At 42.7% G+C, this 15498-nt stretch overlaps 1 protein-coding gene and 1 long non-coding RNA gene across 2 annotated transcripts in view; both read left to right on the forward strand.

Annotated features, from left to right (window-relative positions):
* Positions 1 to 15498, forward strand: part of LOC311587362 — a 179116-nt gene that overhangs the window by 62748 nt on the left and 100870 nt on the right. The window lies entirely within an intron of this gene.
* Positions 37 to 8901, forward strand: LOC311587359 (uncharacterized protein). The gene is made up of 2 exons (XM_084764067.1): positions 37 to 1056; positions 7814 to 8901. Exon 1 carries the CDS (start codon positions 393 to 395, stop codon positions 1011 to 1013), a length of 621 nt encoding a protein of 206 aa, XP_084620193.1. The 5' UTR covers positions 37 to 392; the 3' UTR covers positions 1014 to 1056; positions 7814 to 8901.

The following is a 15498-nucleotide window of genomic DNA, read 5'->3' on the forward strand; positions in this document are numbered from 1 at the left end:
GACATGCAGACATAGCGCATATTCCACAGTTCTGAGCTAAACCTAGCGACTAATTTTTCAAATTTTCTTAAGGTTTTATTTACGTATGAGTGCTCTAACTCCATGCATACGTACATGCCAGAAGAGGGCATTAGAGGGTACAGATACTTGTGAGCCACCGTGTGGTTGTTGGGAATTGAACTCAGGGCCTCTGAAAGAGCAGTGTTCTTAGCCGCTGAGCCATCTCTCCAGCCCCAATTTTTTCTAATTTTTCAGTCTCCAATACTACTCGTTTTCGCAGCACCCAGGCTTACAAAGTAGATCCTTCTCTCTGCAAAACGAGAAATGGGGGTCCTCGGCCCATTCAGAGTAAAGAGCCAAAGCGCAGTGCACACGCAGAGAGCGACCAAGAAATGAAGAGAAACCAGAACAAGAGGGAGCGGGAACTGTGGTACTGGGGCTTGAAAACACGGGAAAATGCGGACTTCCTCCCGCTTGAGGTCCGTTCCCTCCGGACTCCAACCATTTCCGCCCAGAGTAACGGCAAAACCCTTCCCGCGCGGGAACTCGGCAGGGGCGGAGTCTTCGGTCCCGCCCTCCTGGCGGAGTGCGTAAAGCCGTCCCCGGCGGCGGCGGTGGCGGCGTCTCTGGAAGGTTCCGCAGGGAGGAAGTGCGCCCCTTGGCGGACGGGGGGAACAACTCGGCGCCAGATGGCGCTGCCGCACCGAGAGCGGGAGCCTCGGCCTCAGGGGAGAAGGGAAGAGGCGCCACCGGAAGTCCGCGCTCAACCAACCTCCAGTCCGGGACGTCAAGCTTCCTGGCATGTTCCCGCGCGGGGGCGGGGCTACAACCGGAACCGGACTGCGAACGCCCCGCCTCGGAGCGGAAGAGCGAGGAGGGGGCCTTGGAGACTCAGACGACCAAACGCGCGCGCCAAGTCTTGGCGGGAGCGCGAGGGGGCGGGGCCTCCGCCCGCGCTTGCGCACTACCGGGGCGTTGGTGCTGGAGGCCTGTGTTTGTTTCTCCATCTTTGATCGTTCGCAGGCCGTGGCAGGCGGTAGTGGAAGTGGTGTCATAGTAAGATTTTTGTTTGTTTTGCTGCTTCCCACCCACAGGGCTTGACTTCTGGCTGTAAATTCCGTTTCTGGAAATCTCTGGAAAGTTAGCGATATACGAAGTATAGAACCGGGCTGCGTTCTTGTCTAAGTCCTCCGGGCTCACCCCAGCCAGTGTCAACCCTGGTCCTGATCGTCCGTCTTTGTAATTACCCACTCGAGGGGCACCCTGTAACATCTCGGGACTTGGATAAGCATATGTTTCACCTTTATAAAGCGCTTAACTTGAGTTCTGCCCTTTATTTCCTCCAGGGTATTGGTATTCTGCGTTCTGTGGCTTTGCACACTGAGGGAAAGCTGCCAAAAGAAAATCCCACCTCTTTCCCACGTTGGCAGTATCTGATCGCAATCCATTTTAAGTAGATGGGCAGTGGTTCACCAGAGTGATTTGGTTTTAGATATACGGACTTGAACTGCAGAAAGTGAAAGTAGAGTCAGTCAGTGTCCACCCTTTTCTTTAGACTAAGACAGTTTCCCAAAACGCTCGAATTTCCCAGAAATGTTTTCAGCCTTTGGTAAACTCTTGTAGGAATTTTAGAGGTCCTTCCTTGTCAACTTAATTCACTGTATTTCCAATCCCCAAATCCTCCCCGCTTCCTTACCTACCCACGTTTATCCCTACTCCTCTGAAAGGAAGATTTAAACAAAGTCAAACACATACAAAAATAATAAAACACACACACACACGCACACCCTAGTTTGTTTGGGTTAACTACTTCTGGGCATGAGGCCTATACTCAAAAAGACACTCCACTGGAGAAAATGAATTTTTCCCTTTCCCAGCATTCTCACTTGCAGACGCCTCTTAGTCAATGATGGAACTTTGTGTCCTCTAAACTCCCCTCGGTACTGGGATTTTCTCTGTTGAACCTGTTGTGAATAAAAAGAGGCTGTGTGGCACAGACTGATTAAAACTTCTTATCTTGGGCTAATTTTAGCCCCCTACATGCTCCAACAGTCATTTCTTAACCTGCCTCTCGGTCAGAACTAAAATCCCATAACTAACAGATTTTAAAAAACCTTTTGATATGGTAGCCGACACTAGCTTCCACCAACTTAAAAACTAAGTCATCTTCAGGTAGCATATGAGGAGGCCTATAGGAAAACCTGACCCATCTTGCCGTACTCACCTCTATGGTGTTCCCACCAATGTGTTTTAAATCTGTCTTGATTTATGATTATCTTTGTTCTGTAAAACTTCCGTGTAGGAACATGGAATTTGGGGTAAATCTGTGTTCCTGGGCCATGGTCATTCAAAGTGACTCCAAAATAAATTATCTCTAATTCCCTCTAAAATGAGCCCTGTGGTTTTTGTTTTGACACTATAGGTCATGTGTGTGCTGTCACAACCTCTATGAGTTTATATGTGTATCAGCCCTGGTGTGCTTAGAGTATGCTATTTTCTAAAAAATATCCTTTAGAGCTGAGATAATGCAGTAAAAACTTTAAGGTAGAAAAACGGACACCAGCATGGAGTCAGGAATGCAGAAAAGTAGATGATCTACTATAGGCAAATAGCCTAATAACTCTGCCTTCATTCTGTGTGTCCTCCCCCCTCCTCATCGTCCTCCTCCTCTTTTTTCCTGTGAGTCAGAGACTCCTGCTAACTCTGCAAAGAAATGCTACTCAGGCACAGAAGGAGAATCTAGTTAGTTTATCTCACTATTGCCATTTGAGTGGTACCATATTACATATTTACGTAAGGACCAAGCAGAAACATGAGCAGCACTGTCACTAAGAAGAGGTCAGGACTAGGAAAAGGCAGTATGCCCAAGGAGAAAAAGGGGAAGCTATACTAGAAGATTTTAGAAAACATGAAGTGGAGGTTGACGGAAAGTCTGTGATAGATCTGGAGAGAGATTGAGTTGACCACATGGCAGTAGCCTCCTAGGACCCTTATGATTTCCAGCTCTTTCTGTTTCACGTACAGTAAACCTTGATCACGCCTACATTAAATGTTAAACAAGACACTAAAATTCTACAATGGAAAGCATTGGGAAAGTGACTTGCCTCAAATTAACTTGTCCGTTTCATCCAAAACTACCCCCACCAACCTTGGCATCCATAGTATTCACATCTTAGGTTTGGTGGGGTTTGTCCTCTACTGGTATTTATTTCACACTGAAATAGTTTTTGCAACCTAAAATAAAACTTAGTGTCTTAGAACAAAATGAAATCTGATTGTTTAACCCAAAGGAAAACCTAATAGCAAGAAGCTCCAAGATAGCGTCTTCATGGGCAATTACATTATTGACAAACCAGAGCCGTGTAATGTGCAGTTTCACTTAGAAGACAAAAGTAGCAAAAAGGACAGGAAATCTGTGGTGGTAGTGATTAATCACACTGTTACAGGTGCCAACAGATTGGTGGCCATCAAATATTAGGAGGAAAGAATTCTACTTCTAATTTTTATTATGTGTGTACAGGTATTTTGCCTGCATATATGCACACACCTTTACCACATGTGCATCTGATTAGTATGGAAGCCTGAAGAGGGTACCAGATCCCTTGGAATTAGAGTTATAGATGCTTGTGAGCTGTCTGTGGGTGCTAGGAATCAAACCTGATTTCCTCTGCCGGAGCAGCCAGTACTCCTAACCACTGAGCCATGTCTCCAGTGCCCCCTTTCGAGAGGGAAAGCAGGTTCTTTTTCAGTGGATTGCTCAAGAGAACTTCTGCATTTTCACTTTTAACACCTAAGATTGCCCTAATCCAGGTCAAAGGTAAAGCCCCTTCAACATCACTTGGCCTTAACTCTCCCCATCCCAACCCTAATGTCCACTTCATCCCTCCCTCCCCAAGGAGCCTTGCTAATTATGTAGTCAGTGTACCCTGAGTAATTGACACCATTCTCAGATCTAAAGGGCACACCTGATAAGGCATATTTTAGAACCAAAAGCCAACTTTTTTTTAAACTGGTAGTTTGTTTTCATTTTCACAATTTGTACAATAAATAAGTGAAGCTTAGGGAAAACAAGATGGTTTTTCACACTTACTGACCAACAGTGGTCCAAATGGCATTTTCCTGTTGACATTCCCGAATCTTGCTTTGGAAATATATGACATCATACATATGAAGTAAGCACAACAGTTGATATCTTTCATATCCATCTGTAGCATTGTCACACCCACCATTTAGTTACCCATTTTTTATGACATGTGCTTTAGCATTTAGCCATCATTTGTATTGAGTCTATTAACATACGCACTTAAGGATGAAATGTCTAGAGTAATTTCCCCCACTATGTTCATACCTGTAGAGTCACCAGTTAATCTTATTGCAGTTCTCCACGAGGCCTTAACTGGGGTTTTAAGTCTAAGGCAACATGTTCCTTAAAGAATTGCTTGGCCCTACTTATCAATAATTTGTGTAGATTTTTCTGGCAGTTAATCTTGCCTTTCAAAGTATGCTTACATGGAACGATGAAAACAAATGTGCCTTTTATTTCTATGAATGGGGTTATTGTGGAGAAATATGAAGAAGCCATAAATAAGAGTGCAAAGTCCCCTTTGTCTCCAAAGCACAAACAGTCATATTGAGGGTTGGGCATATTCAAGTCAACTCTTCTGATAAGAGGAAGAATATGACTTCTTATGCTCAAAGTAGAAACCAGCCTTAGTGCTTTGGGGGACTCTCCCCACTTCTGGAGCCTTTGTGGAATCTCTTTTAAGTTATGTGAAAGTTATATTTGAGCTATTTTAAAAGAACAAATCAAAATTTTTCTCTAAATTGTCTCTCCCTTGAAGTTTTGTTTTGGTTTCTGGTACAAACATACTTTTACTTATGTGTACTAATACTGAATTATTCAAAAACAATTTCTTCCAATAAGCTTTAAAAGGAATTAACATTAAATTCAAATGAAGATGAGACGAAGTTTCCTCTTAATCCTTCCTTTTGCTTTTGTTTTTATTTTTGGCCAACCATACTCAAGTTTATATGAAGCCGTCATTTGGCTCTTCCTAGACTTTTTTTTCACAACTTGGAAAATTTCATTAGAAAAAGGAGCTTTTGCATCAAGAGCAATACAGCCAAATTTTCCCTGGCTTTGTATATTGGTTTAATAGTCCATTTATAGTAAGGAGTGTGGAAGATGGAAGGCATGACTTGTAGAGTAACAAAAGAACAGTTCATTCTGTGGCAGAGTTAGGTACACAGTCCTGCTCTCACGGCGCTCATACACCGAGTGGGTAGACTAAAAAGATGGGTGTGTCCAGAGACCATTTGGGTTTTCTAGAACTACTTTATATTTATATAAATGCATTTTTATTTTTTAAAGTTAAAATACAATTATGTAATTTCCCCCCTTTTTCTTCATAACCCTTCTCCTAGCTCCCTCTCAAAATTGTGGTCTCTTTTTCTTTAGTTGTTCTTGTTAAATGCATTGCCACTTTTTAACAGTGGTCCAGTCATGTACTTCACTTATAAAAGAGCTATAATGAAAAGTGAAATGGTTTCTCCTGTGAGATGGCACTGTAGGTGGTCTCAATAGCAGAAATGAAAAAAAAATGCTATAACAACATAAAACATGTTGTTTCAAATATCCTTAAAACAAGAATTCATGGCGGGACCTAGTCGTGCACACCTTTAATCCCAGCACTGGGCAGGCAGAAGCAGGCAGTCTCTGTGAGTTTGAGGCCAACCTGGGCTACAAAGTGAGTTCTAGGACAGCCAAGGCTACACAGAGAAAACCTCTGTCTTGAAAACCCAAAAACAAAAGCAAGCAACCACAACAAAAAAGAAAGAAAGAATTCATTACAAAAGATTCTTTAAAAATACTGAATTCCAAAGTCAACCTGGTGAGCTACATTGAAAAGCAGATCAAGAGCTGCAGAGATGGCTCAACTGCTGCTCTTGCAGAGGACCAGAGTTCGGCTCCTAGCATCCACATGGGACAGCTTACTGCTGCCTGTAACAGCAGCTCCAGTGGGACCCTATGGCCTCAACAAGCACTTGCACATGCGTACACACACACACACACACACACACACACACACACACACACACACACACCACGCATACACATAAGCACTCATGCACTTGAATGCACACAATTAAAATCTCTCACTCTAGTGCCCAGCTTATAAAACATTCTTCACAGTGGTTGAGACAACTCCACACAGGAGAACCACATCACTCACCCCCAGCCACGTGGATCTTACTACATTGGACTAAAGGAGGGCATTCCTAAGCCTGGTATATTTAAAGCCTCGAGTTTTGTAGCAGTGATGTAGGTGGGACATGAATTCATGAGGTGGTCTGTTCACAAAGAGAAACCTTATAGTAATAGTGAAGTCAGTTTAGCAACAGATCATCCCAAGGCTCCAAGTAGGCTTCCTCACCCCTACATTCCTATGGTGATATTTTTATTCCACTTAATACCAACACTTAATCAATCACCAATTTAAAAATATCTTAACACAATAATGATTGAAATGGTGAAATATTGGTGCCTATTATACATACTTAATTCCTCCATCCATCCATCTGTACATGTGCTAAACATTGGCCAAATGTGTCGGGGGGGTGGGGGTGGGGGGGAGGGAAATGTCAGATTTTTCCCTTGAAGATCTTATCTAAGAAGAAAGGGTTGGGTAGGTATTAGTACAACATTTTAAAGCAAAGAATGCAAAAGATTAGTATAAGGGCACAAAAAAGAAGAGCCAAGAAATCTAATCCTGGGAAGAGGTCAAAGAGGATGACCTTTATACCAATTATGAAAGGCAGACAGGCATATTCCAGGGGAAGGCACGAAGGCACAAAAAGGAAAACAGTCTCTTCAAAGCACCTGATGGTGCCTGGGAAGAATGGCTGCAAAGATGTACAAAAGGCAAAAGGTGCATGGATTAAAAACCATATACTCAGGAGTTGCAGTCTTCGCTGTAGGCAGTGGAAACGATGTGGATTATATTTTTACTGAAGTGAGGATGTTTAAAAAATAATAGAAAGACATTGTAATTGCCAATTGTCTGTTAAGATTAGTGCATTTTTAAATGTCCAGAATATTTTAAATAAAAGGGTTAACTATATTTAATTTTCCACTAGAGTTAGGCAGTCAACGATGTGCCAGCTAATTTTTGGTGCATTTTTAATAAGTTTAAATAGCTAAAAAAAATGCTAATGTCTTTATATGAAAGTTACGGACTAGTAAGAAAATTTCATTGTAGTGATTCATTAGTTGATTTCCTGGTGTGGCTAAGTTGTAGGTCTTAGGGCTCTTATTTCGACGACCTTGGAGAATGACTGAAAGAGAGAATTTAGTAACCCTTATTTGAGGGCTAGAAGCATCACATATGAAGTGATGTCACTTACATGATATTTGAACTACAAAAAGCAAGTAAGAGATAAACCCAGAAATATATATATATATATATATATATATATATATATATATATATATATATATATATATATTTTAAATCTGCGGTTATTTCCAATGGGATAGGCGGTGCAGTACAGGTTCCAAGTGGTAGCACTCCTTCGTTGGAGCAGTTACCATACTTTGGTAAGAATGTACTGCTGGTTACTGAAAAGATTTTGCTTGGAAATTTTGGGATTTTTTCATTAATCATGCTAATTTACTTTTTAATCCTTTTGCTTGGATAGCTGACCTTCATAAATACAGTCTTATAATTTATTCCCCACAAGTACAACACATGCTCTGAAATCTCTTAAGCTTAAGAGAACAGCGAGCTGAAGGAGACACATTTTGTTCTTCCAGTTTTAATTGGTCAAGAGATGCAAAAGTTTCAGTTCATCAGAAGGAATAAGGTGAAGACAACTGTGTGACTCACTGGCATGGTGAGTACTTCACATAATGGAGACCTGCTCAGAGGACAGGCTCCAGGGTGGACGCACAGCGACAGGCCTCCATGATGAAAATGGAGTGGGCAGGGGACTCTGAGAGGAGACAGAGGAGGAGAATGACCATGATGAAAGCACAATGTATGGAATGCTCTAAGAATTAATACACACATTTTTTAAATAAAGAAAATTGCCTCAAGAATATATATTTGAACATGTCAAGCGATACATAAATCAATTACCATGACTTATCCTGATTACAATAAATGCATATTTTAGAATGCTGCTCCACATCATCAATATATATTTGTATCTGCCAACTATAAAAAAAAAACACTAGTCTTTAAAATCCATAAAATCACTGAGGTTTCTCTCTTGCCTTTCTCTGTACAGGAGCTATACCGAGAGCCTGTGCAAGGTCAGAAAGCCCTGTATCACTGAACTCTCTCTAATCTCTTTCTGGCTGTTTTATTCTAAGATGTGGCTCATGCTTTGAAATCCCAGGCAGGCCTTGAACTCACTATCCACCCGCCTCAGCCTCATGCAGAACAAGTGCTGTAGGCCAATGCCACCAGGTTTGGCTTGGTTTTGCTTAAACAAGTTAGGAAAAACGTACCTATGTCGTGCTCCAGTACTCTGTTTTACTTACAGTCCAGTTAGTTTTCATTAAACAAACCTTCCAGCTTTACTAGGGTTAATCTCAGTAAGCATTAGAGTTTCAAAAAAAATCTTAGTGTTTAAGGCTTTTCTCACAGCGTAAAGACTAATTTTTAAAAATTCTATACTTGTGAGTGTTTGCCTGCATGTATTTCTGTGCACCATGTTCACGCAGCGCTCATGGAGGTCAGGAGAGGATGGCAGATCCCCTGGACCTGAAGTTGCAGATGGTTGATTTGCTGCCATGTGGGTGCTGGGGTGTGGGAACTGAGGTCCTCTGGAAGAGCACTGACCACTGAGCGCTCTACCTCTAAGCCATCTCTCCAGCCCTTGTTGGCCTATTTTATGTCAACTTTCAAAACTACTGTGGTTTTCCAAGGTATTTTTGTTGGCATACAGTAGATTATTTACTTAAATTACTGTGTAGGATTGCTTAGCTATATGTAAAACTTTTTAAGTTAATTTTTACAGAGTTCTATAAACCTGGAGAATATTATTTCAAAGGAGTAAAGGAAAGAATTTGTAGAAACAGCTCCAGAAACATCTAGAATCTTAATGGTGTACCAAACCAAGTGTCAGCTGGAGCCCAACCCAGGCCTAAGGTAGGTAACTATTTCAGAATACACTGCTGAGAGCACATCCCGTTGCCCCACAGTGCCACTCACCAAAACCCCCTCCCCTCCACAGTTATCTTTTCATTGCTTTTCTTGGTGCATTCTTTCTTGCTTGCTTGTTTGCTTCCTTCCTTCCTTCCTTCCCTCCTTTCTTTCTTTCTGTCTGTCTTTCGAGACAGAGTTTCTCTGTGTAACAAAGCCCTGTAGACTATCCTGGCCTGGAACTCAGCAGTCTGCCTGAGTGCTGGCATTAAAGGCGTGAGCCACCACACCTGCCTTTGGTTTTTAAATTTATCATTGAGGTGGCCTCTTTTTATAAATTATAATGCAAACAATTCACTAACAAGACATATGTGACTGTTGATTACTTACAAAACTGTGAATGTGAATTTTGCTGAAGTAGTGAAAAGGGTGGTCTGACGTGATAGAGGTGGAATCTTGTCTGCAATTAATTTCTCCATCACTAGTGGAGATGGCACTGCAGTCTCAAAACTCCTTTGTCTGGGGGCTGGAGAGATGCCTCAGAGGTTAAGAGCACTGGCTGTTCTGCCAAAAGTCCTGACCTCAATTCCCAAGAACTGTGTAGTGGCTCGCAACCATCTACGACAAGATCTGGTATCCTCTTCTGGCCTGCCAGCTCACATGTAGGCAGAATACTGTATAAATAATGAATAAATAAATAAATCTTTAAAAAAAAAACCCTTCTTTGTCTGTTAGTAGACAAATACATTCTTCCTACTGAGATATTCTCTTTCCTTTGATGGACATAAGATTGGCTAATAAATATATGAAAACCGTAGCTTTGCCTTTGCTCTCCCCCTGTAAACAGTGCACATAGATATTGTGGATGTTGCATTGTGTTATATAAACCATGAGGAAAATTTGGCCATCCTTTCTTGTGTGTGTGTCCATATACGTGTGCAGGTGCATGTAGACGTGTGTGCATATGTTTGGAGGCCAGAGGTTGGTTGTAGGTGTCTTCCTCAACTGTGCTCCACCCTATTTTTGAGATAGGGTCTCCTCATTAGCTTGGCACCCACCTATGCAGCTGGATCGATGAGCTGAGGAAGACTGAGGATCCTCCTTTTTCTGACTCCCCAGCACTGGTACTGGAGGTGCACACTGGCAGGCCCTCGTGTTTACATGACAAGAATCTGAGCTTGGTTCCTGAGCCATCTCCACAGCCCTATGGCCAGCCTTTCGTATAGGTATTTTTCATCTTTTAATCAGTTATGAGTTTCAAATGTACTAATTAAAGTTTTTCACCAAAAAAAGAAATCAGCCAGAATGTAGATTTTAGTAAGTCTTGACCAGTTGTTGGGTGTAGAAAGTTACTAAGTAACAATCTGTAAGGTTGTATACAGTTGCTTTTATGACTCTTGCCATCTGACATGCTGAATAGCATACAAATAGTCATTGTATAAGTCAGTGTGCAGGTCAAACATTATACATTCTCCTGATAGGGAACAAAAGAAAGCTCAAAAATTACCTTCAAGGATAACGTAAGAGTTACGTTACAAAAATACGGATTAGATTGAAATGAAGGGAAACCAGTCATTCCATAGTGACCAGCTGTCCAGCAGTTTGTCCTTAACAGGTAAATGTGGCAAATATCAAACTATAGGTGGGCACAGAAGAGACAAAGGGACCCAACTGTCTCACTCTGTTGATTCCCTGGGACCTCTCATTGACTGATTTATGAAGAAGGCAACACCTCACTGATGCACTGTGCAGAAATCATGCCCCACCAAGCAAGGTTCAGAATTAAGAATGGAATGACTTTGGTGGTCAAATGGAAACCTCTTGGCTCACATTACATTAAAAACAATACTGTTAACCTCTGGGACTGAATGTTCCAGGCTCGATGCTCTGCTCTCTGCACCAACTACACATTTAATCCCCAAGACAACCTAGTGAGGAATTATTTTCTTCCTCTTCTAGAAAAACCTGATGCTCACAGCAGCATAGTCAGGTTAATGGGTAGGTTCTACTATGGTCCTCATTTAGCAGATGAGAAATCGAGACTTAGTAAAGCTAGGTAGCTTGCTCAGATCCAATGGGGTGTGTGTGTTCCCTCCCACACCAACACATCAGCTCAAAATGGCGTTGGGGTGTATGATGCCTCTTGAAAAGGATAATGCATGCTATGGTAAGAGAAACCAATGTGGAAGGCCAATTCCAGTGCCAGGACATTTTGGCAAAATTGGGAGAATAATAAAGACAAAATAGGTGAAAAAAAAAAAGACAAAACAGGTGGCTGCAGAGGTCAGGTATAGACAAAGACACAGGCAGGGCACAGAGGATCTTCAGGGCAGAGACACTACCCTGGATGATGCTACAGCTGTAGAATGTGTCTCACATTTCTCAAAATCCCTGATGTAAACGATGGGCTTTGGCGAATTTGATGTGCTAACCTGGGTTCCTCATATGTGCCACTTGGAGGAGCCACTGGGAGCTCACGGGAAATAATTGTGCTTCCTCTCAGTTGGTGTGAACTAAAGGGTCACTGAAATGTATCATTTATTTTTTGAAGTGCTTTCTAAATTACAAAGAAGAGACAACTAAGACAGTGCACTCTAAATATATCCGCCGTGACCCATGCTTTGTTTCTTTTTGGTAAGAAAGAATGGATGTTGGGTAACATCAGATTTTACATTCAATTTCCTTCTTGGCATTTTCCTAGCTCCCAAGGAACGTGTTTACTGCCATTCATTCTTTTTATTTAGACAGAAAAGAAAGTTAGAGAGGAGAAAGCCATTATCTTTAGTGTGATGCTGCAGTCCACTCCTCTTTGTCTCCTAAGGGAATGTAATTTACTGAAGGGGAACTTGGCACCTCCTTAGCCACTCTCCTAGGAGCCTTAAAAAAATCTTCCTTTGTTTTTACAGTAAACTCTTCATTATCTTGAAGCACATAGTTAATTATTTCTAAGTTAGCTAATTCAGGATAGGAGCAGTAACTTTGTAGGTTATTAAATAAATGAATGTTTTAATTCCCTCATCTTTAACAAAATCCTCTGAAAAGTGAGTCTTGTTTCATAAGACAGGGTCTTGCTTGGTATATCAAAATGACCTTCTACATCAGTCTTTGGATTATGGGATTATAGATGTAATTCTGTAATAAATTGAGAGACTTGCCCAAGTTCTCAATCAGTTCTTTTTGACAGAAGGAATGAAAAAGGTATGTGTGTGTGTATACATATAGATAGATTATAGCTAGGTAGATAGATATAGGATGATGGAGGAGGAGGAGGAGGAGAAAAGAAGAAGAAGAAGAAGAAGAAGAAGAAGAAGAAGAAGAAGAAGAAGAAGAAGAAGAAGAAGAAGAAAGATAGATAGATAGAAAGAAAGAATAGATAGAGACAAATGATAGATGGGGGAAACCTATGTGGCTTGTGCAAATATTTTTCTTTTCTCTGATTACTGCAAATATGTGTTCTGACCATCTTGCCCAGATGGTCCCCTGTAATCAGGCAACAGGCAGGTAAGCAGTCTTTTGACAAATGAATGCTTTGGGGGGTATTTCTGCCTGTGAATCTTTGACGATTTGGATCCTGAGAGGTTCCTTTGCTGTTTCTCTATTTCAAGGGTGGTTTCTTACGAATCTGCTCATTTCCGGCTGCTCCAAGCACCATGATCCCAGGGCCGTCATGAGAGGGAAGATTGCTACTGCCTATTTCTTCCATGACAGCGATCAATTTGTTTCTCAGTGATTTACATCCACTTTTCCTCCAGCTGCTAGGAACAGAGCCTAGGTCTGGTATCCCTAACAAGTTAGACTTGGCCAGCCATCCTCAACAGACCAACTAAAGGGACAAAGTAATAGTGAACAGCAGAAAAGGGCGATTTATTCAGTGTAGCAACACATTAGGAAGAGGACCAATGTGGCCCCGCCCCCTGCAAGTGGCCCCGCCCCCTGCAAGTCTGTATTTGGGTTTTGACATGAATCTACGTTTGAATAGAAGGAAGAAGGTAGGGATAACTACAGGTCCCAGCAAGGCGTGTTTCTGGCTGTCATCAGCTCAGGTCCCCTCTACTGTAAGTAAGGTGGTCTGACAATGTCAGAGCGGTGTGAAATTTCTGTCTGGAGACAAGCTCATTCTCTGATTGACACCAGGATCCCAGGCTGTTCCTTCTCTAAGACTAAGACTCAAGAGGAAGTTCCAATCTCTTGGGATCCATTGTGTCAGAGGCAGGAGGACACTGCGTTTTTAGACAATATTCGTTCTTGCCGAGGTGACTACAGTCGTAACAGAGCTCACTTACATGACCTGCTGGTGTTTTCTTATTTTCTCAGCCTACAAAATCTCACCTGACGTGTGGCTGAAGGACAGAACTCATTGCTGGGTCAAGGCAGTGCCATCCTGAGCTATCCCTGGGGAGGATGGACGTTACAGGTCTTCATCACTTATATATAAGTCAGCATTCTGCTACTTTTATAAAAGCCCTAATGTCATCACTTTAAAAAGAAGGTGACTTTAGATGTGCTAGTGCCCAGTCAGTTAGCCCGCTGCCTTTATTATGTTGGAGTACGCAGATCTTTGCCTTACAGCCAGGTCACGCCCTCCCAGTGACCCTACCTTTTAAAATGCCCAGCAACTTCCAGGGCACCATAAACTAAGGGCCAAGTCTTAAATACACAGATCACTGGGGAGCACTTTTCCAAGCTCTAATGTTGTCAAGACTTAAATATACTTTCAAGAGAGCATATCTAGTGTTAGGAATATCTGGTTCTCTTTAACACTGTGTCTCTGAAGTGTGATAGCCGTTGAGCACAGCGTAAATGAGAAACAGCAGTTGGTCAGAATGAAAACTGAGCTTAAACACTTCTGCCAAGCAAACAGTTCCATCCTGGCAGCATCATCTCATGTGCCTTGCACAAGGGCTTGCCTTTCTAGATGGGGCAACGATATCTTCTGCTCACCAGCGGGTGAGTCCTGAAGCTGGGGTACATCAGACAAGTCATGTTCAAGTTTCTATGAAGTGCGTTGCATGGGCTATTATAGGCTGGAAAATGGCTAAAAGACAGTCTAGGCCAGTTTGACAAAAATAGGAGAAAGTCTAAGGTTTGTGCTTGTGTGTGTGTGTGTGTGTGTGTGTGTGTGTGTGTGTGTGTGTGTGTACACATGGAGGCCACAGATCAACATAGGATATCTTCCTGAGTGGCTCTCCACTATACTTTTTGAGACAGGGTCTCTCAGTGAACCTGGAGAAGACTGACTTAGCTAGGCTGGCAGGCGCAACCCCCAGAGACTCTTCAGCTTCTGGCAACCCAGCCCTGGGATTACAGGCCCCTGTTGCCATGCCCGGGGATCCAAACTCAGACACTCATGGTTGCACAAGCACCTTAACCACTGAGTAGCTTTTGATGAATGTCCTGTCCACTGACTCCTGAGGGTGGGGTGGGCAGGGCCAGGTGAAATAGGGAGCTGTGTGCTGAGCAGAGAAGGCAGGTAGAGTGTGGATTCATGCCACCTGGGTATGCTGACATCCCTAAGGACACCTCGGCTCATCAAGTCTTCTCCTGACTTAGCTAACCTTCACTCAACTCTTCGTTTAACCCCAAACCTCCTCTCCTGTTAATTCTGTCCTCTGGTGTCCTGACTGACAATGCCCTGAGCCAAGCACGCCTGCCTCCAAACGCAGCCCATTAAACTGGTCTTCCATCACCCGGCATGCACCTGTCACCCTAGCACTTGGAAGGAGGAGGAAGAACACTGTGCCATCCACAGTGAGTGTGAAACCAGCCTGGCCTGTGTATAGTGAAGCCGATCCTGTGTCTGTTCTGTGGGAAACCCCTTGACGTCATCATGTTGCCTTTGGTGGGAAATCAAATGGTCTGTGTTTGTTAGGTAGCCCTTCATGGTGTGGCCATGTCTTCTCCTCCAGCCTTCTCTCATCCCCTCTGACTCTGGCTGACTGCTTCAGCCACACCAAAGTGTGTTTGGATCTTTAGGTATTTACTTAGCCTCCTCATATTTGCATCAATTTGGCACCTCTAACCTGAAATGCCCCGTCTTCTCTCTGGCCCACTGTATCTCAAGGGCTAGGGTCTGCTTATAGAAGGAGCCTGTAACTTTGCAGTTAGCACACTGACACCATCATTTTGTTTGTATTTATCCTTATGGGACTTGAAGCAGTTGGAATTATTCAACTCTGTGCTAGGCAAATTAACTGAATGCAACAGGCCTTCCTGGAAGGTTTGAAGGCGCTGTGGGTTGCAGTTGCTATAGCTTGTGGGAATACCTCCCTGCTGTGGACTAGTGACAGGAGTCACTCAATTACAAACAACCAAATGTTTTGGCAGGATATTAATCACACAAAAAATAATA

The sequence above is a fragment of the Acomys minous genome (assembly GCF_964271855.1).
Source record: "Acomys minous genome assembly, chromosome: 16".
Taxonomy (NCBI): Eukaryota; Metazoa; Chordata; class Mammalia; order Rodentia; family Muridae; genus Acomys; species Acomys minous.

What these genes read in the sequence shown, in the direction of transcription:
- LOC311587359 (XM_084764067.1), top strand. Translation starts at nt 393, where the DNA reads ATGAAGAGAAACCAGAACAAGAGGGAGCGGGAACTGTGGTACTGGGGC.